At 58.5% G+C, this 18726-nt stretch overlaps 7 protein-coding genes across 7 annotated transcripts; 4 read left to right on the forward strand and 3 right to left on the reverse strand.

The window, feature by feature from the left end:
• Positions 1–1066: 1066 nt before the first annotated feature.
• SCHCODRAFT_02671601 (uncharacterized protein) lies at positions 1067–1499 on the forward strand (the record flags this gene model as incomplete). Its single annotated transcript, XM_003027972.2, has 2 exons — positions 1067–1105; positions 1176–1499. 2 exons carry the CDS (start codon positions 1067–1069, stop codon positions 1497–1499), a joined length of 363 nt encoding a protein of 120 aa, XP_003028018.1.
• Positions 1500–1831: 332 nt separating this feature from the next.
• SCHCODRAFT_02588964 (uncharacterized protein) lies at positions 1832–5259 on the forward strand. The gene is made up of 3 exons (XM_003027973.3): positions 1832–2354; positions 2409–2491; positions 2552–5259. The coding sequence occupies exons 1-3, from the start codon at positions 2010–2012 to the stop codon at positions 4812–4814; spliced, it is 2691 nt and encodes an 896-aa protein (XP_003028019.1). The 5' UTR covers positions 1832–2009; the 3' UTR covers positions 4815–5259.
• Positions 5260–5989: 730 nt separating this feature from the next.
• Positions 5990–7425, forward strand: SCHCODRAFT_02588966 (kinase-like protein; the record flags this gene model as incomplete). Its single annotated transcript, XM_003027974.2, has 5 exons — positions 5990–6052; positions 6108–6563; positions 6617–7078; positions 7147–7293; positions 7351–7425. The coding sequence occupies 5 exons, from the start codon at positions 5990–5992 to the stop codon at positions 7423–7425; spliced, it is 1203 nt and encodes a 400-aa protein (XP_003028020.2).
• Positions 7426–8453: 1028 nt separating this feature from the next.
• Positions 8454–10706, reverse strand: SCHCODRAFT_02602315 (uncharacterized protein; the record flags this gene model as incomplete). The annotated part of the gene is made up of 10 exons (XM_003028254.2): positions 8454–8528; positions 8616–8840; positions 8905–9313; positions 9368–9633; positions 9707–9749; positions 9839–9987; positions 10140–10306; positions 10358–10368; positions 10449–10547; positions 10600–10706. The coding sequence occupies 10 exons, from the start codon at positions 10704–10706 to the stop codon at positions 8454–8456; spliced, it is 1551 nt and encodes a 516-aa protein (XP_003028300.1).
• A 1545-nt stretch (positions 10707–12251) lies between these two features.
• Positions 12252–13691, reverse strand: SCHCODRAFT_02638521 (uncharacterized protein). The gene is made up of 3 exons (XM_003028255.2): positions 13096–13691; positions 12596–13043; positions 12252–12544 (listed from the first exon to the last, which is right to left on the reverse strand). The coding sequence occupies exons 1-3, from the start codon at positions 13262–13264 to the stop codon at positions 12469–12471; spliced, it is 693 nt and encodes a 230-aa protein (XP_003028301.1). The 5' UTR covers positions 13265–13691; the 3' UTR covers positions 12252–12468.
• A 453-nt stretch (positions 13692–14144) lies between these two features.
• Positions 14145–16101, reverse strand: SCHCODRAFT_02552688 (uncharacterized protein; the record flags this gene model as incomplete). The annotated part of the gene is made up of 2 exons (XM_003028256.3): positions 14145–15978; positions 16040–16101. The coding sequence occupies 2 exons, from the start codon at positions 16099–16101 to the stop codon at positions 14229–14231; spliced, it is 1812 nt and encodes a 603-aa protein (XP_003028302.1). The 3' UTR covers positions 14145–14228.
• Positions 16102–16357: 256 nt separating this feature from the next.
• On the forward strand, positions 16358–18603 carry SCHCODRAFT_02692283 (uncharacterized protein). The gene is made up of 2 exons (XM_003027975.2): positions 16358–16602; positions 16654–18603. Exon 2 carries the CDS (start codon positions 16673–16675, stop codon positions 18485–18487), a length of 1815 nt encoding a protein of 604 aa, XP_003028021.1. The 5' UTR covers positions 16358–16602; positions 16654–16672; the 3' UTR covers positions 18488–18603.
• The last annotated feature ends 123 nt before the right edge of the window (positions 18604–18726 follow it).

An 18726-nucleotide genomic window follows, 5' to 3' on the forward strand; every position in this document is an offset into this window, starting at 1 on the left:
GTTCGCTTCAGGCGCTTGCGCTTGTCTCCGGGCGTTTCTGGAATCTCTGCGCACCGGTGTTGTTCAGGAAGATTACATGGACGGGCGCGGGCGCCATACCCCACGGAGTCGCTGTGCAGACAAGGTGCGTGCGCTGGCTTATGGTTCCGGTGCGTCGTGAGTTGACAGTGTGTCATATGCTAGGCTTCTACGGATCGTAGTGCAAACCCCCAGTCCTGAAAGCGCGAAGGCGGACTGGAGCGCGCTCGGAGAAGCAATATCCACCATGACCCTTCTCCGAGAAGTATCATTCGACGTGACCACATTTGTGCCCCAGTCGCTCTGGGACGCCCTCTCCATACTCCCCAATTTGCGCACCATACGCGCTCGAGGGTTCCCCACATTTACCCTGCCCAAGAGAGGGCCTGCCAACCTCACGCAGCTGCTGATCGGTGTAGGGGATGTCAAGGTAGCAGGAGCCGATCGCCCAGCGTCCTCCATTGCAGCCCCCTTCGAAGTGTGCGACAACAGCGTCGGTCCTCTGCTCGCCAACCATGCGGCCATATTGGAGGAGGTGAAGCTGCCCGCACAACTCCTCGTCGCCCAGTCTCCCGCCACGCCGTTGCTGTCGCTGCGGAAGCTTACGCTGACGGGTACGCTGCCCAGCGATGTATCCATCTCGGACCTACTTCGATGCACTCCTCATCTTCGTGAGCTGTCCATCCTGCTCACCCTCTCGCATGAGGAAGAATACGGACCCGTTCTCCTTCCGCACGGCACTTCATTGCGGTCCCTAACACCCTATCTTCGCGCCCTTGCCCTATCTGACCTGAATTCCGACGACGGCGTGCTCGACGACCCTCCCGCCATGCTAGAAATGCTCGACCTGGTGTCCGTGGCGCGCACCGACGACGTGACGCGCGGGCTGCGATTGGAGCACGCCTTCGCAATCGTGGGCGCCCTCGCCGCAGCGAAAACCGACCTTCGTGACCTCCGTTTGTTTACCCGCGCGCAGCCCCCCGCGGAGCTCGCGGAGGCCATCGTGCGCGCCTTCCCCCGGCTGCACACCCTGCAGCTCGGCATCGACATGTACAGGCCCTCGCGGCCCGCGTACACGCCCGTCTGGGTACGTATTCGTTCCTCCCACTCCCTTCCATGCTCCATCTCTCCAACGCGTGCTGAACCACTGACCCCAGGCGGAGTTCGCTGAGGTGCTCGCGCCACTAAGTGCGCTGCGCAGGCTGTACCTCGGCCTCGACCTTCCCGTCGGCGTGCACGTAGAGGACTACGCGGAGTTCTTCTGCCGGCGGCTGCCCGCGCTCGAGGTCGTCGGGATGCAGGCGCTCCTCGGCGCGGCGGGGCTGCGCGTGCAGTCGCCGTCCGCGGTGCCCGCGCCGCCGCAGGCGGGGTGGGTGTGGGCGCCCCGCGTCGAGTGGTCGTGCTCATTTGTGACAAGATTGGGGGATGGGGAGTTCGAGCATCGCTACGGGACGTACGTGCCGCTGGCGGGCGTGTTTTGAGTGGTTCATGAGAGGCTCTCTCTCTTCGTATAGAGCTATTTTGTTTCTTCGTATGTATATTCGCTGACTCTTTAGATGGATCTGTATACTAATTCTCGAAGGCGCTTCGTGCGCCTGTAGATATGTACTGTAATATTTATGTATCTATCTTTCTGCTGAGTACGCCAGAGACTTGAGGGAAAGTCAGTTGAGCGTTTCCTGGTATCTATATATATGGCTATGCTCTCCACAGCTTTTCCACAAGATCGTGGGGGGCACGAGGAGAACATGCTGCCGGCAAATGCCGAAAATGTTATCAGCTACTGATATCCCCCACCGTGTGTTGCCTTCGCCCATATCGCATTTATTGTTCCTTTATCTCTTCGGCGTCAGGCGGGGCATATATTGCCTTCGCGAACTCTGCGCGGCCTTCTGCTTGTCCGGAATAATCCATATTTCGAGACTTTCGCGAGCACAATCGAAGGAAACGACCGAAAGACGTACAACGACGAGCCACAGGTCCAGTCCAGGATGTCCTCGACAAAGGCACAAACGACAGTGCCAACTGCAACTACCTTCTGCTTCAAAGCACCATACACACCAGGCAGCGTAACGACACCAAACTCGCCCGCGACGAAGACACGGCGTGTCTCGCTTGCGCTCCCCTCGAGCCCGAAGGAGTTCCAGGCCTGGTCCTTCCGCGACGACACGGGCGTCGGCGCGCGCAGCGGACAGTCGGGCGAGGAGCAGTCGGGCATGCACGAGAAGCGGGGCAAGATGCGCAAATTAGCCGACGGTGACGCGGCGACGGAGAAGAAACAACGAAAGCGCTGGACGCCCGAGGAGACGCAGATGCTGGTGGAGGGGTGCAACCGAGTGCGTGTGCACTCTGAACTTCATAACCTTCAAGTCTGACACTACACACCACAGCACGGCGTCGGCAATTGGAAAGCGATCCTCAGCGACCCCACGTTGACCTTCGACAATCGTTCCCCCGTGGATCTCAAAGACAGGTGCGTGTACATCTCACTCCCCCACGCGCGAGCACGCGAGCTGATCTTCCTCACTCCCAGATTCCGCACGTACTTCCCCGACGCGTACAAGAAGCACTACCCAAACGCGAAGACGCACCTCTCGTCCAAGGTTCGCTCCACCCTCCCCGACGGCTCCAGCCTGTTCGAGAAGACGCGCTCCAAGAAGCGACGCCCGTTCACGGAGGAGGAGGACCGCGCGCTCAAGGCTGGATACGAGAAGCATGGGACCGTCTGGGCGACGATCGTCAAGGACCCCGTCTTTCAGGAGCAGAACCGCCGCTCGACGGACTTGCGCGACCGTTTCAGAAATGCGTACCCAGAGCTGTACGAGGCGGCAGGGTACAAGCCGCGCAACGCGTCGACACGGAGAAGGACGCAGGCTGGTGATCCCATCCGCGCCGCCACGGATGATCAGCTGGCTATGTCGAGCACCGGACCAACCCGCCGGCGACGGCGGGCGCACACCAGTCAGGGATTCTTGCGCGGCGGCACAAAGAGCGTACCCCAGAGCAACGCCAACTCCGAGGACGAGGCAAGCGACGATGAAGACACCGTTTTCAGGCGGCCTCAGACTCCTGTCTTCTCCCCGCCGGAAGCGGCGTCAACACCATCCACATCCAGCGCTATCGTCGCGTCGCCGTCGGCGGCGGAGCCGCCTCCTGTCAGTGAGGATGAGGAGATGAACCTCCTCGGTCCAGACCTCTTAGCCGAGCCGGATTCGCTGCTCAACTTCCTCACTCTGCCGGAAGCACCGACGCAAACCTGGTCTGCTCCGGGCACTCACACGCCCACGCATTCATCTCAAGGGTGGGCTGCGGCTATGGGCTCACCAACATCGCCGGACATGTCCGCCAATTTGTATGCGTCGCAGTCTAGCGATACTTTTGGCGGCTACGGTGGCGGCATGATTGGCAAGTCAGCCTGGGGCACGCAGGACTGGTTCTCCCCCAACCCTCGCATGGACCCCGAGAGCAGCGCCAGCACGTCCTCGTCGTACTACGACTCGAGCGGCCTCAGCAGCTTCTCCTCACCCGTCAGCCACGGCGTCATGGACCGTCTTGATCTCTTCCCGACCTCCCTCAGCACGGACTTCTCGTCCGAAATCGGCTTCGGCGAGACGCACTCAACGTTCTCGGACGAGCTCTTCCACCCGGCCGGATTCCGCGGCTTCACGCACCATTCCGATACTGCCGGCGACCTCATCTTCGGCGCGCGCACGCATCAGTCGCAGACCATGGGCAGCGCCCTCGGTCTATCGGAAGCCCCTGCACAAACGACGGGCATTCACCCAAGCCAGCTGCACACACCTGCACTGGCTAACATCGACGAGGTTGAGAACATCGAGATCTCGTGCATGAATCTCAATGATTCAGTCGGGGTGACAGTCGACCAGCCCATGGCTGACGCGACTTTGACTCAGAGTGCGCCCGCGTCCTCACAGCAGGCCGAGCGAATAAACCTCGAGGACTATGTTGATCTATCCGCTCATGAGGTGCACAATAGCCCGCCGAGTACGCCCGTGACGCGGTACCGACCCTTGCGGCCTGCTGCGGTCGACGGCGGGATGAGCGCACACGGCCGATCGATATCGGTACCTCCAGCACGGTACGCGCCCGTCAATGGTCGTCCACCAACGGCGCACGCGAACTCTCAGCCGGAGTTAGGACAGCGACGAATGTCATTCTACGATCTCGCCAGCCCGCCATCATATTCCGGGCAGCTGCCCTATGTCGCGCCCCCTATGGCCCCTTCAGCGAGCCTTCCCGTCACCACTATCGTTCCTGGGCAAATGGGTCCACCGCCCATGCCGCCACCAGGCGCAATGCCGCAAAGCATAGCGACCGGAAGTATGAGCAGCCCGCCTGCGCCCCCTCCTTTTACCGGGTTTGCCTCCTTCTCTGACCCGTACATTCAATCGGGTGATCCGCTCGACCTAGCATTCCTCGACTTGCACCACTACGGCGTACCGGACGGTGCCTCGATGGAATGGGACACCGACCGGCAGGGGCAGGCGCTCGATCTCGCGGAACCTGTGCGCAAGCCGCCGACCCCGCCGCTGCGCACAATGTCTCCGTTGAAGAACATGATGTCGCCACCGAAGAGCATACGAGCGCCTATCCCAGCCGCGTTCAGGGAGGCCGCCTTGTCTAGCGCTCCTGGCCGTGGAGTGGAGAGATCCATGTCGGCGTCCCGTGTTGGGCATCAGCGAGGGCAGAGCGCGGCGACCGCGCACGACCTGGACATGACAATCCGGGACACGAACAAGCGCAAGCGGGCGAGCTGGGATGGACGCACGTACTGATCGTGGTCGCAGCTCAGGTGATGATCCAATCTCGTCGAGCGTGGAGGAGTGGCCCGTATATTGCTTTCTTCCCTGCATCATATTCTTAACTTCCGTCTGTTATCTACTTATACGTCTGGGTCTTATCTGGCACTTCGCGCTCCCTGATCATCCCCAATTCTGCGCGGGGCTTGCTCCTGGCTCAATGCTGTCTCCTATCCACCTTACTTATCCTCACCTTCCCGCCAATTGCATCGATCGTGCACCCTGCATCCATCCTCACCCCACGCCTTCATTGCCTGTGTTTTATTGCTCGCCTTCGCCCCCATTCTATGTATCATTACCGTTTGTCTGTCTCTGGCCCCTGGATGTCTCGAACTCGCATTGTCTGACCACAACGCATCTCAGCTAGAAGTATCACTTACTTCCCTGTTGACTGACCAATATGATCTCTATGCTTTTCTTATTGTGGATGCTCTCGGCGTTGATTATTCTTCGAAGTACGCGTATTATATGAGAGCTGGTCAGTAGTTTCGATGTTCCGGGTCTCGTCTTTACTAATCGGCCTTTCAGACCTCATCAAAGCGCTTGGGCATTTGAGGTACAACAGAACCCGAACGAAACTTACGAACTGGCGGTTTTTTGCCGGCAGCTGGCATACTAATTAGAATCCTCAATTCTTCCGCCGCCACAAAGTTACTGTATCGGTAAGTATAACAAAAGCGTGACGACATGAGCGTGGGGTTGATAGTTCCATAGAGAGTACAATGGCGTTATTGTTCTTCTGTGATCTCCATGCTTACCGGCTTCCCAGGCGGCCTCGGACCAGCCTTTCTCACCAATTCAACAGAGCAGCTCTTATAGGTCGAACAGCTCGATGGACATTCCGAACGACTTCCCCCGCACCTCCCATTAGCAGCGCTTCAGGGATGGACCCACCCAATTTATCACCTCGCGTCGTTAACATCGCACTGCGCATCAACGACCTCACATCCCACCTCGACGCCATTGTATCTTGCGTCGGCAGCATCACTTTTCACGCTGGCGGCGTCGCACTTCGCCTCGACCGTTGGGCCTCAGCCCGATCGGAGAGCATCCTCTTTTCCATTATCTGCTTTCTTCTGTCGTCCTTTGTTTTCGATCTATCGCGCCTTCGAGGATGTGGCGCGCCGGAATGGGCGCAATCCTTCCCGCTGATGTTTGTGGCGAGAAGTCTGGTGTGCTCTATACGCTGGAACGCTCTGCATGCCTATTTGTCGGTGCGTAATTGTCTCCGTATACCTTCGCCACATACTCAATGGGACGTTCTTGCAGGTCGCTTGTTTGGCGATCGCCGCTGCAGCCTCGTCGCCGCATAAGGCCTATAAGGCACACCGGGAGACTCTACCACTGCGCACAATAGCTTTGACTGTTTCGGACCGTACGCGAAGCCGTCGAACCGACTCTGTTAGGTCGTTGGGAACGCCATCTACCTATGATTCCGGAAGCGTCTCCCCGGAGAGCACCGGCGAGCTTGAGCCAGAATTAACCGTCCACATCCTGCCACCCTTCGAGTACGTGAAGACCCTGGGCTCAGGCGCGGAAGGCGTCGTGCATCTCGTGCGCAACACGATCGGTAGAAGGGGCGTCTACGCCATGAAGGTCATCAAGAACGCGCAAAACGGCCAGGCAGAATGTGAGATGCACAAGCATCTCACGTCATTAAGACTCGAGTATATCACGGAGATATATCACGAGGACCGCGATGTGGAGAATATATACATGGTCATGGTGAGTGACTGAAATTCGTCATGGCAATTTTGGGACTGACCTACGTTGGCTAGAGCTACAAACCTCGAGGTTGCCTTGGAGACGTCCTCAGTGTGCTCCACAGGCTGCCTTATCGCCGATTCATGGCGGTCCACAAGAAGATATACGTGCAATATGCCGCGCAGATCGTTGGTGCCGTGACTGACCTCCACCGCCGCGGGATATTACATCGTGACATCAAACCCGGCAACATCCTGGTGGACGAGGAAGGCAATTTGTTCCTGTCCGACTTCGGGCTTGCCGTAGAACTTACAAATAAGCCGCTCATCCCTGCCCCTGCGTGGAGGCAGAAGGAGATCCATGGGGCTATTGGCGCTGACTTCGCAGAACTGTCGCGCTCAGCTTGCGGCACTCCCGGATATATGGCGCCAGAACTGCTTGTGAACAACCCGAGATGTGACAAGCCTTACGGTCTTGAGGTAGATTGGTACAGCGTTGGCGCGACACTTTACGAGATTTTTGTTGGACCGCGCGAAGTACGTTGTATCCCGTACTTGGTTTCTTGTTTTTCGTCGAGGCGTTTCTGACGCTCGATTTCTTGCAGCTGCCATATATTCCCAAGGGGGAACGAATCCCTGAAGGTACCGCTGCAGCAGATGAATACCTCCTGAACGCATACGCCAAGGATTTGGTGTTCCCTAAAGCCCCCTTCTTCTATACCGTCCCAGAGAGCAAAGATCTCTTGCAAGAGGTGCTATTGTTGAGATCCTACTCTTTCCCATGCGTATACTTATTACGTTCATGATAGCTACTGCAAAGGGATCCCAGGAAACGCCTGTGGTGTGCACGGGACGTGTGCCGACACGACTTTTTCAAAGAGTAAGCGACATGCTGCTCGCAACTACTTGACTTTGACCGATGTCACTTATTATAACAGCATTGACTGGGCTACTTTGCGCTCTCAAAGCAGTATGTCTGTCGCAATCCCGCTCGACACGATGTCACTAACGACCATATTCTCAGCGCCAGGCCCCCTCATGCAAGCGCTTGGTCCGGTAAATGATCTCACGGATGAGATAGGCGCGGTGGATGTTTTCGAAGCGCGTGAGCGGAGATGGACGCACCTTCCTGACGGCGCTACCGCCTTTGGTTTTCAGCCCAGCGGAACAGAGGAGCTTCCTCCCAGTGTGCCGGTAGGTTGTACCTTACCACGAATGTCTCCTGCATTATTGAACTATCGCGTAGTTGCCACCCTCTCGAGCTCCCCGACGTCACAACCCTCCTGTCGCACCTCGTCAATCTCCCGGGATTCTGAGGCAGGAAGGCGCCCAAGTACATCGTGGACGTAATCCCCGGCAAGAAACGCAGATTGTCGCTAGCCCGCGTGGGCTTGAGTAGAAGGAAAGGCTGACTTTTTGGGCAGGCGTCAGGAGAGGGTTCGCAGGACATGGTAAGTAGCATGATGTAGAGTAGACGGCTGGCCCGTCGAGTGCAGATAGTAATTTATGTCATACGCATAACGTCCACTGAGGCGGAAGAGCATCCAACGTCATTCAGATATAACGATCAGCATACTTGTAGTAGCAACACTCGTGCGCGTCAACTCGAGAAACGTCTTCAACATAGGAGGATAACAAACTAGGTAAGTTTTACACGTGAAAGACAGTAGAGAAAGAAAATGAGGAGAGATTACTGCACTGTCCCTAGCACGGCAGCGTATGTAACATAGAACGGCCGTTGAACATCACCATAGGATTGCCAATGTCGCTGGCGTAGCAGGGACATCGGAAATCGGTTTAGCAGCAACCAGATATCGTAGCCATACCAGGCAAGAGTTGACCAGCCGCAGGAAGCTGATTTGACACACAAAGTAGAAGGACCACAAACCGTACTAATAAATAAATAAAGGTATCATCGACTGAACGGCTGCGTCGCCTGATCGTAGTTCGGCGGCAGAGGCCCAAAGTCCTGTTCCCGACCTTCGACCTGCGTGAGAAGTCAGCTCCTTGTTCGCAGTCTCCTTGCAGCCTTGCGGATGCTGATGTCCGTCTACATATGATCAAGAACACTCACCAGCATCCGTTGATGCGCAAGCTCTTCCGGCGTCAGATTGCTCGGTGGCGCCTGCGCTTGCGCCGCGGGGACCGCCGCGCCCATCTGCTTGCCCCTCCGTGCGGGCGCGGCCTGTTCCCCGTCCTGGTTGACGGCGTACAGGGGACCGGGGGCAGCGCCTTGGGTGAAAGACTGCGAGGCGCCCGGACGGTGGCCGGATGAGGTACCGTCGCTGTTGCTCGTATTCTGCAGTTTCGCATCAGCATTGGATTGCGGTATGAGATTCGGAGTGAAGAAGCTCCCAACTCACATCCGACCACGGGTTGTAGATATTCGAGCTCGAGCCGGTCTGGCTAGTGGGCGCACCACCCACTGGCGGCTGGCCCTGCGCAAAGGACGGCGCTGCGTACGACCGCGTGTCGTACGCCTGACTGCCGTATTGTGACGGTGGCTGACCACCGTATTGTGACGGCACAGAGCCTGGGTACTGTGACGGCGAGGTGGGCAGCGCGGACTGGCTCCCCGACGGCGCCTGCGAGTACATGTACGGCTGGGGGGACGCGCCGTGGATTGAGGGCGCCTTGTCGCTCCACACGCCCTCCTCGCGGTTGGCCTTCTTCTTGCGGCGCCAGACGAAGAAGGCGACGAGCGCGGCGACGGCAAGCCCGACCACGACGGCGACGACGATGCCGATGATGGCGCCCGTGGATATGCCCGAGCTGTGAATATAGTCAGACGCGGTTACAATGACAGTTCCATGGTGCACTACTCACGAATCCGAACCACTGCTCGAATCACCATCATCCGCCTGGTAGTACACTGCATAGTCGATGACCAGGCCGTCGCCCGTGTTCGCGGGCGCGTTCGCGACCTTCAAGCTGTGCTCCCCGCCGCCGAGGTTGTCGGCGTGGTACAGCATGATCTGCACGCCAATATTGGTGTTCGTCGCATTGAAGGTCTGCTCCTCGCCGCCGTCCAGCTGCACCGTGTACGGCCCGCGCGACGGACCGACACCACCGAAGAGGTCGACGGCTTGGCCCTGTGGGTGGCGTTAGCTTGGGTGCCATGGAGTGAAGGCTCGGGACATGGAGTGATAACTCGGGGATACCGACCGTGAAGTTAAGGGTGACGTAGCTGTTGCTGTCGCGGGTTTGGCTGCGACGTGTGTCAGTGAGGGGTGTACAGGCGCAGTGAGGACACCCTAGAGCAGGATATCTATGCGCAGACAAAATCAAACTACTCACTGCGCAGTGCCGCCCTTGAACTCAGACAGGCTCGGAATATCGTCACTCGACGTCGTCCAGGTGCCGCTGTACTCGAAGTCCGAGTTTGTGTCCTGGATTGTGGTCTGTGGCGGCTCGGTGTCCTTGCCGATCTTGGCGGTCCAAGTGATCTGGGATGGGAGTTAGGATGAGGAAGATAGGTGGGAGAGTGGAAGGACGTGAGAAGGGAAGAATGATTGGGAAACGGGGAATGAAAATGGTCGGGAAGAGGGCCAAGCATCAAGAAAAGGAAAAGATATTCAGGCAGAATCAGTCCACTTACGAAGTCGATGTCGAGATAATAATCCTCCTCGCATGTGATCACCACAGTGTGCATCTTGCTGGCGTCCAATGAACCGGCCGTGTACAGTGGAACCTGGAAGATAGCGTCCTTCGAGTAGCCATCGAATTCGTTGGAGGACCCTCCGTCCAGGGATACCGTGTATTTTCCTGCGAGAAATCATGAAGAAGAAAATGTGGGGGGAAGGGAGATGGACGAACCATGATTATCACTGCGAATACGATGTCGTCAGCAATGTTCTCCATACGTCCCATCGACTACTGCACGCTGCACGCGCAATCGCCCACTCACCGCTTCGCCCCATAAATATAGATGTCTGTGCCGTTGAACGAGAACGACGCCTTCGTGCCGGCGGTGTTCGTCACTATGAACGTGCCGCCATCCGAGTACCTAACAAATCAGGGTCAGCGCCGTCATTTTCGCCCATCGCGCGCGCACGCACTTGTTGGCCAAATTGTCGTCCGAAGCAGAGCCCGTGCGCCACTGGCCCGGCGGGGTGTACGAGATCAGCGGGCTGACGTTGTCGATGGTGAAGTTCTGCGAGGGCATGATGGCAGTGGCGGCTGCTCCAGGCCGGTGTGGTCAAGGGGCGCGTTGTCGAGGTGGGGTCGTCGATGTGGGGTCGTGCACTGATATGGGTGCCCTCAGAAGAAGGAGCGAAGGAAGGGGGCTCTCGGGCGGGGCGTCAGCGCATCCACCACGTTCAGCGGCCGAGCGAGGTGAGCGTAAGAGACAGGATTGCAAAGCGGTGCAGGCGCGCGCTTGGGAAACGCCTTGAGGCTCGCGATTGGGCGGTATTTCACATCCCGTGATGGAGACAGCGACGATGAATGATCCAATTGACTGGGCGTGGGACGGCTGGGATGGGCGAAGCGCCCGTGGAGGTAATCGCGCTCATGGGTGGGTCGGGGAGGACCTGCTCGAGCGACCGGAGGAATAACCCAGGCGAGAGCGGGTATTCTCCCGACTGTGCGAGCGCAAATGCATCGCCCAGAGCAACAGAGACAGGGCCTATTGTTTCTTACCTACGCAGAATTTGTATGGGCGCTCTGGCTGACGCGATGCGACGCGAAACTGACACAGCTCGAAGCTTTCCGGCCGGCCGTAATTGTCACCATGAGTCACAGGGCTCAGGCGTTGTTTTGATAGAACTTGATTTCGCAGATCGGACCACGGAATCTCGAGAGAGTGGAAGCAGGAAGAAAGAGAGAAACATTCCAAAAGAGGGATGGGAGTTCAGCAAGAGGACAAACAACAACAGCCGTCAACAAAAGAAGACGCTTTCGATGCCAAATTTGGAGATGGACCAGCATGGACCTACAAGTGTAATGCGGCGGGCGGCTAACGCCGTGCGACGAGCAGGCCGTCTGCCGTGGCGTTCGAGGGCGCGTACCTGATCTACTCGCATAGATGTCGCTTGGAGACTACCTCAAGGCCATGACCTTTGCTTCGAGTTCTCGCAGCGGACAGAATAATTCCAGTCTTCGTCACGCTCTACCGTTTATTCACAGGCTAAGCCTCTCGCGAAGGATGTGCAGTCAGATAGACGTGTGCATCAAGCGACTGTGAAGACACACGGGCCTTCAATTTCTATCGTCACACAAGCAGTAGGGTCGCGTCTAGGAGATCTCCGTATATCTGCCTACTGAGCATTGAGCAGAAACACTATCAGGCGCACACTTGATGTAGCAGCTCTGCACGCTTGATGGGTTCTTGGGGGATAGAGGATGCAGTCGTACGCACCATTCGGTACGGTAGATGCGACACCCGCAAGAACTGTCATGATGGTCCCAGTCAGAAGAAACCCAACGACATGGTGAGAGGAGATCCGGCAACATCGGTGTCAGATGGAAGCTCGGTCGATGCCGACTGCTTCCCACGCCACAACCAAGTTGCCGCATTAGGAAGGTCTTGTTCTTTCCCAGCGATGACGTCGTTACTTGCGCTCGACTTCTGCTCATGGTCATCGAGGATGTCGCACCCATGCACATCGTGGATCTCGCTCTGGTCAGACACCAAGCGCACCAGTTCGGCCGCTTCAGACGCCAGTCCAGGTCAACCAGGCCAGACAGAGTGCGAGAAATCTAGCAGAGTGCGAGGAATCCAGTGCTTTCAGATGATAAAAATACACTGATTATATGCTTGCGAATAAGATATACAGGTATAGGAATTGAGGGTGCCATCTAGTCAATGAACTTGCAGAATGACGGGTGGATGGTCGAGGTGCTGCGAGGGTGTGCACAGCTCGACGACGACAAGGCGACGACGGCCGGAAGATGACCAGGCGACGACGGCCAGAAGATGACAAGGCTCAGACCGCCTGGGCCGCCGCCTTGTCCTTGATGGACTGCGCCTCCGCGGAAGCGGTACCAGCGTTCGAGTCGAGACTGAAGACAGGGTCAGACGAAAATCGAGAGACAGAGGTGAAGGACACTCACATCTTGCGCTCCTGGCTCTCAAGCTGCTTGACCTGCTCAGGCGTCAGGTTGCTGAGGTCTGGGGAGGCAGTCTTCGACTTCGTGCCACGTTCCGCGCTGATGCGCGCCGCGTCCCGGACAGCAGCCTCAGTGAGCAGGCGCGCGTCGACGGTCGTGCCGTTGCCCTGCGGGTGGCGCGCGGCAGCGGCCTGCGCCTTCGCCGCGAGCGAGTCGCTCGGCGGGCGGTAGCCGAGCGCCTTGTGCTCCTCGCTCATGAGCTTCTTCGCGTCCGCCTCGCTGAGCGCGTCGAAGTCGAGCTCGCCGGTGATGCTGCGCTCGGGGACGGGCTGCCCGCGCTCGAGCTGGATGCGCGCGGCGTCGCTCAGCGCGGCCTTGCGGATCGTCTCGTCGTCGAGCACGGCGCCGTTCGCGTCGACCTTGGAGGCCTTGCTTTGCGCTTCGGCGGCCACTGGAAAGGGGGATCAGTTTGGAGGATCGGGGAAGGAGGGATCAGGACGCACGAGATCCCGCGGGCGGGCGGTAGCCCAGCGCCTTGTGCTCCTCCGACATGAGCTTCTTCGCGTCCACCGGGGTGACCTTGTTGAGGTCGACGAGGCGCTGCGCCTCGATCTTCGCCGCGTCCGCAGCCGCGATCTCGGTGGCGACAGCCTTCTGGACGTTCGTGGCCATTGTGTGTGTGTGGGTGAAGTTGCGAGAGAGATGGGTGTCAGAAACAGGGATAGGTGTGTTGTGAGGTGGGGAGCGTCTGCGCTGCGCCCGCCGTATATAAGGCGACGCGCGCCCGGGCTGACACCATCGGTGACAGCATCGGTCGAGGGCGCGGGCGGCAGAGGTGGCGCGCGGTCATGTGACCAGGTGGCGCATTTTGGGACGCCATCAGCCGCGCGCAGCAGTCCCCCGAGAGATGCGCCCCATTTCCCTGGGGACTTCGCCCATACAGCGCGCGGCTGGGAGCTCGTTTACGCCATTCTTGCTATCTGCCCGCAGCGTGCCGGCCGTACGGGAGGGAGACGCAGCAGGATTCTTCAGCGTGGGGGACACCAGGAATGCTGCGGAGAATGAGGTTTGCTAACGAGATCAAAGAAGGTTGAACTGGGCCCCACGGGGAGAAAAAGAGATGAGTGGAAGATCAGAACAACGGTGACTTCGGCAGGACGTGGCGCTTTCTTTGTTCCACGTATGCTGCTCCACGTAAGGCGTGCGCAGGTTCATGACGACCGCGCTCCCAGAAACAAAGACACGTTTCGCATCCAAAACGATGACCAGGGTAGGGACTTCTCCACAAACAGCGTCGAACCTTGCTATAGAAGAGCCAGGAGTGTGCAGGGACCTACAGCGAGTTTGTGTCAACTCCACCGGCCCTTTCTGGCTTGTGCAAACCCTGGAGGGTCTCATAGCCTTGAGCGGAGGAGAAGGTCGTAACCAAGAACCTGATGAGCGAAAGAGCACTGCGACGTCGGTCGTGAGAGTTTAGCAGAAACAAAACCTTCCAAATGTGGCAGACCGGTGTTCGGCGGTTGCCGGACAAAGAGGTAAAGCCGTGAATTGTGCTTCTCCCAGATGCAAAGACGTTTAAATTGGCATAATTTCTCTCGCCACAGCGGGTACTTCTGCGCGCATGTTATCTTACGCTTCACTCGTCCCGCCGGACCTGTTCGATGCAGAGATCGATGTCTCCCCGAGACCGTATCCTCTGCAGCCTCTCCTGCACATCCGCCGGAAGCTCCTCATACTGTGCGTCGTACGTAATCTTATTCCAACCGCATCGTTTCTGAACAAGGACGACGGAAACACAGGCAATCGCGCACGCGCTCCACCCTACTGGCCATCGAGCCTCAACCATATCGAGGATGGCCGGAAGCGACGGCTGCCAGTCTTCACTGCACTTGCGATTCCCGATGACGAGGTGGCGAAGATGCGGGAGAAGGTCGGGGGACCCCGCGCCTGCGCGTCGGCGCGTCAAATCCTGCAGAAGGCGCTCGCCATTGGGGCCTGCGCAGGCCATGGCGTCGAGCTTCAGCGAAGTGACGGTCGGCAGCGCGCGCAGCACGCGGGACACGTCTCCGTCGTCGGTGCGCGGGGCGTCGAGCGCCAGGTGGCGTATCGCGCAGCCCGAGCGAGCCATGAGGGACTGCAGAGGGTGCACGAGAACACTGTTCAGCTCTTCCATCCTCGGGTCGTCCATCTCGTCCCAGTCGAAGTCGGCGCCGTAGATCCTCCTCCTTGAGACAGCGAAGGTCGCGAGGCAGGGCAGGATGAGCATATCTAGGAGACGCTTGAACGCGTTCGACCGGGGCGCGTTTGTGTGGAACCCGTTCGAGACGAGGGTGATGTGGAGGTCGACCAGGTCTGGGAGCACGAGCTCGCCGAGGGCGGTCCGCCGGCGCCTTGCTTGGACGTTGTGCGACCGCGATTCGTTTTGGTCGTTCACGAACTCTTCCAAAGGAAGCCCATCGGAAGTAAGCTGGTCGAGACGCGGCGGGGCCTCGTACCCGTCACGGACCGCACATCGCAAGCTAGAGAGGCGGGGAAGATCCACAACCAACTTGTATATCTCGGGCGCGCAGCACGGCACCTCCGGCAGCCGCAAACAGGTCAGACCGCCAAAGTCAAGACCCGCCTTCTGCAGCAATCGGTGCGCAAACGATGTATCGCCAAAATCGTCCAAGGAGAACGAGCTAAGCTTCGGAGCGTGGTGGAGGATCCTGAGGTCCGGCTGAACGAGATCCTCGGCCGCTGCCCCGACCCGGGCGAAATACGCGACCACGTTCTTCGCTTTCCAGTCGTTCTCCCTGGAGCACACGTCCAGGCGCACGGTCTCAAGCAAGGGCGTCCGCACGTTGGGAAACAACGGAAGAACGCTGAAGGGGCCGAAGGTGGGGATGCCATCCTCTATGGCGATACACACACGCCGCAGGCGCGGGAGATGCGCCACGAAGGGGGCACCGAGCAGCTGCCTGAGTTTCTCCTGCGCGGAAGCGTCGATGGACATCGTCAGGGGCAGCGTGCCCGAGCACGCGAGAAAGGCGCCGTAGTACGCGCCCGCGGCGCGCTTCTTCTCGTATGATATGTCATGCATATCAAGATCGAGGAAGATGTAAGAGTGCAGCGCGCGACTAGCGAGTGCGATGGCGCGCCAGCGGCGGCAGACGCAGCCAAGAAGGTTGGGGTAGTCGCGGACCTCGGCGCGCCGCATGTAGGCGACAAATTCTTGGCCGCTTCCAGGCGTCGGATCGGCGAGCGATGAAGGGAGAGAGAGAAGGAAGATAATCTCGAGCAGCTCGTTCGGTAGTCTGTTGACTTCTGGACGCGTGGGGGGACGATAGCGGGGCCGTACCGCTAGGTGCGAATGATGAACATCGCGGCTTCGTGCAGATATTCCTCTGGGTAGGCAAAAGGCCAGAATGAGCTGAAGGCTGCAACGTGAAGCTCGTGCGGACGTACTTGCGAGCCTTCACTCCTGCGCCCTTATGCGGCCTCGCTGTCGAAGACTGCTGAGGTGCCATTTCTATGATGGCTGCAGGACGAGCTAGTGACTAGAGTTCTGCCGACACGGCGAGTCTGGCCGACCTTGGTGGAACTACGCGTTGGCAGGAAGGAAGATGCGCGTTGCGCGCGACGGCAAGTGATCGCAAGATTGAAATTATCCACGTGATCGCGCTTAAGACCTTCCAAAAAAAATTCAGCAGGTGTGGCGTGGGAAGTATACCGGCAATAACCGACTCATTAACGAACTCGTCTCTTTCAGCGTCCTGCCGTCGTCTCAAAGAACGATCGTCCGTCAACGAAAAATTTTGGTGAAAGGAAGGAAGTAGATTGGTCATGTGATGGACCCGACTGGCTTATAGCTGCGCGTGAGCTCGAAGTGTTCATCTTCATCCTTTCCCTTTTACTTTCATCGAGACGCTGCATATCGCGCCCACAGAACTTGGCTTCGAACTCCAAGTGATTTGCTGCTTAGCCGTCTCCGGTATCTCGCACGCACCCTACGTATATCAGCCCCTTCAGTCCGTCACGTCTCATTTGGCTCCTGTAAACCTCACTCACCCCCGTGCCAGCCTTCCCTTCCAAATCAAGATGGCGCGGCACCCCGTTGTTATACCCCGCTTCCGCCCACTATGGCGATGCTTCATCAACGATCTACCAAACGAGGTCCTTGAAATGATTCTTGTATCCTCCGTCCCCATGTTTCTCTCTGCACCTACGCCCGGGAGCGTCAAAGAAACCGTCAAGTATATGAAGCGCGCGGGCGTGCGCGACTATCCAAGCCTCCTCGCCCTCGTCTGCCGCCACTGGCGCCCTGTCGCCCGCACTAGCCAGGCCCTTTACGCCTTCCTCTTCGTCGACGTCGAAGACGCGTACGACTTCAAGCAGACCGACGAGTACTACACGGCGTTCCTAGCGCGCTCCGGCTCTCGCCCTCTGACGCTCTCCGTCAACGGCATGCAAGACACGACTATCGACCTGCTCGCTGCGGCGCCCTTCCGGGACCACCTCCCCCGGCTACGCTGGACGTGCATCGACCTGTACGCCTCGGAGCTGCTGGGCAACTACGATGATCCGACCGGCTTCGACGTCTTCCCCTTGTTCCCCGGCGTGCAAACTCCTCTCCTCGAGACCGTACACGTCGACGTCGGCCAAGACGGGAGCCTGGCCACCGACGACGGCGCAACGGAGTACTTCCACAACTACTACTATGCCAAGGCCTCTCGGCAAGATGAGAGGATCCTACGCTGCGCCCCGCGCCTGCGCTCGTTCTCCATGTATCGGTACGATCCCAAAGGGCTGCCGCCTATGCTGCTGCAGAACGTGGGGCTGGACTACCAGACACTGACGTGCTTGCGGCTGCCTTACGTGGCTTTGGGCGCCGCGGAGTGGCTGAAGGTGCTCGCTGAGCTGCCCGTGCTTCGCGTGTTCCATGGCAGTCTTCCGAGGGACGAGTCTGACGACGAGAGCGGTTCTTCTGACGAGAGCGAGCAGTCGGATGGGGAAGAGGAGCAGTTGCCTGAGGGCGACGACGCTGGTGGCGGAGGAGAAAAGGTCGAGGAAAGTGGCGGCGAGGACGAGACTTCAGAGGCCGACGCCGACAAGGATGCTGCAGACGGCGAAGGCGGCGAGTCCAACAGCGACGTTGGAGCGCACGACGAAGACGACCGGCCACCTGCCGCGCCCCAAGCTGCAGTACGCGCGGAGCCACCTAAGGCAAGCCAGCTTACGCTCTCTCACCTGTCCGACCTCCATCTCGTCACCGAATATGAATCCGATGCTGCTCAGCTCATCGCAGGGTTGACCCTTCCGTCTCTCAGCGCTTTTGGCCTGGCTACCGACACCGCTATCAGCCCGCTAGACGCGTCCACGAAGAACATTCGCGTATACCTGCTTGCCGGTCTGAAAGCTCTCATCCGACGCTCCGGATGTGAGGTGCACGATCTCACGCTCGACACGCCACGCACGGGGCTCGCGAGCGTGATCGCTTTCCTGAGGCTCGTTCCAGAGCTGCGATCTCTGCACCTGAACGCGAGCATGGTAGCCATCCAGGAGAACCTGCTCGACCGGTTGGCGGATCGGGCAGAGGGAGGCGAGCTGAACCTTGTGCCCAAGGTCGCCCATCTGGTCATCGACAACCGCGAGCCTGACTTGTTCCATCCGGAAGGGTCTGTTCCACTCGCTTCTGTTCTTGGGCTCATCGACAAGCGATGGCCCATGGGCTGGACGACGTGGGAGATTGCGAGCTTGCGGGTGGTTGTGAGCGAGGATGTGAAGAATTTTGCGGACGATTGCGCGGAGGACGGAAAAGTGTTGGCGCCCTCAATCAAGAAGAGCAGGAAGAAGCTGCGCGCTATAAGAGCTCGCGGCGATATCGACTTGGTGATAGAGTCTCGAGGGGAGTAGAACAAGACTTGCCGCACCCTTGAAGCCTCATCTGTATAATTTAGTCACAATGTTCAAGTCAGAATCATGTATCACTCGAGTCAAATACTGAGCATATCAGCGCATGTATATCACTGAGAGGATATAAATGTGCGCAAGACAGGTGGACGAAGTAGGCAAGGTGCTCGGGGTTTGCCGCGGATATGTGACGAGTCAGTCACGTGACACTATATATATATATATATCCCTGTCACGCATCG

Source organism: Schizophyllum commune, assembly GCF_000143185.2.
Source record: "Schizophyllum commune H4-8 unplaced genomic scaffold SCHCOscaffold_11, whole genome shotgun sequence".
NCBI classification, from domain to species: Eukaryota; Fungi; Basidiomycota; class Agaricomycetes; order Agaricales; family Schizophyllaceae; genus Schizophyllum; species Schizophyllum commune.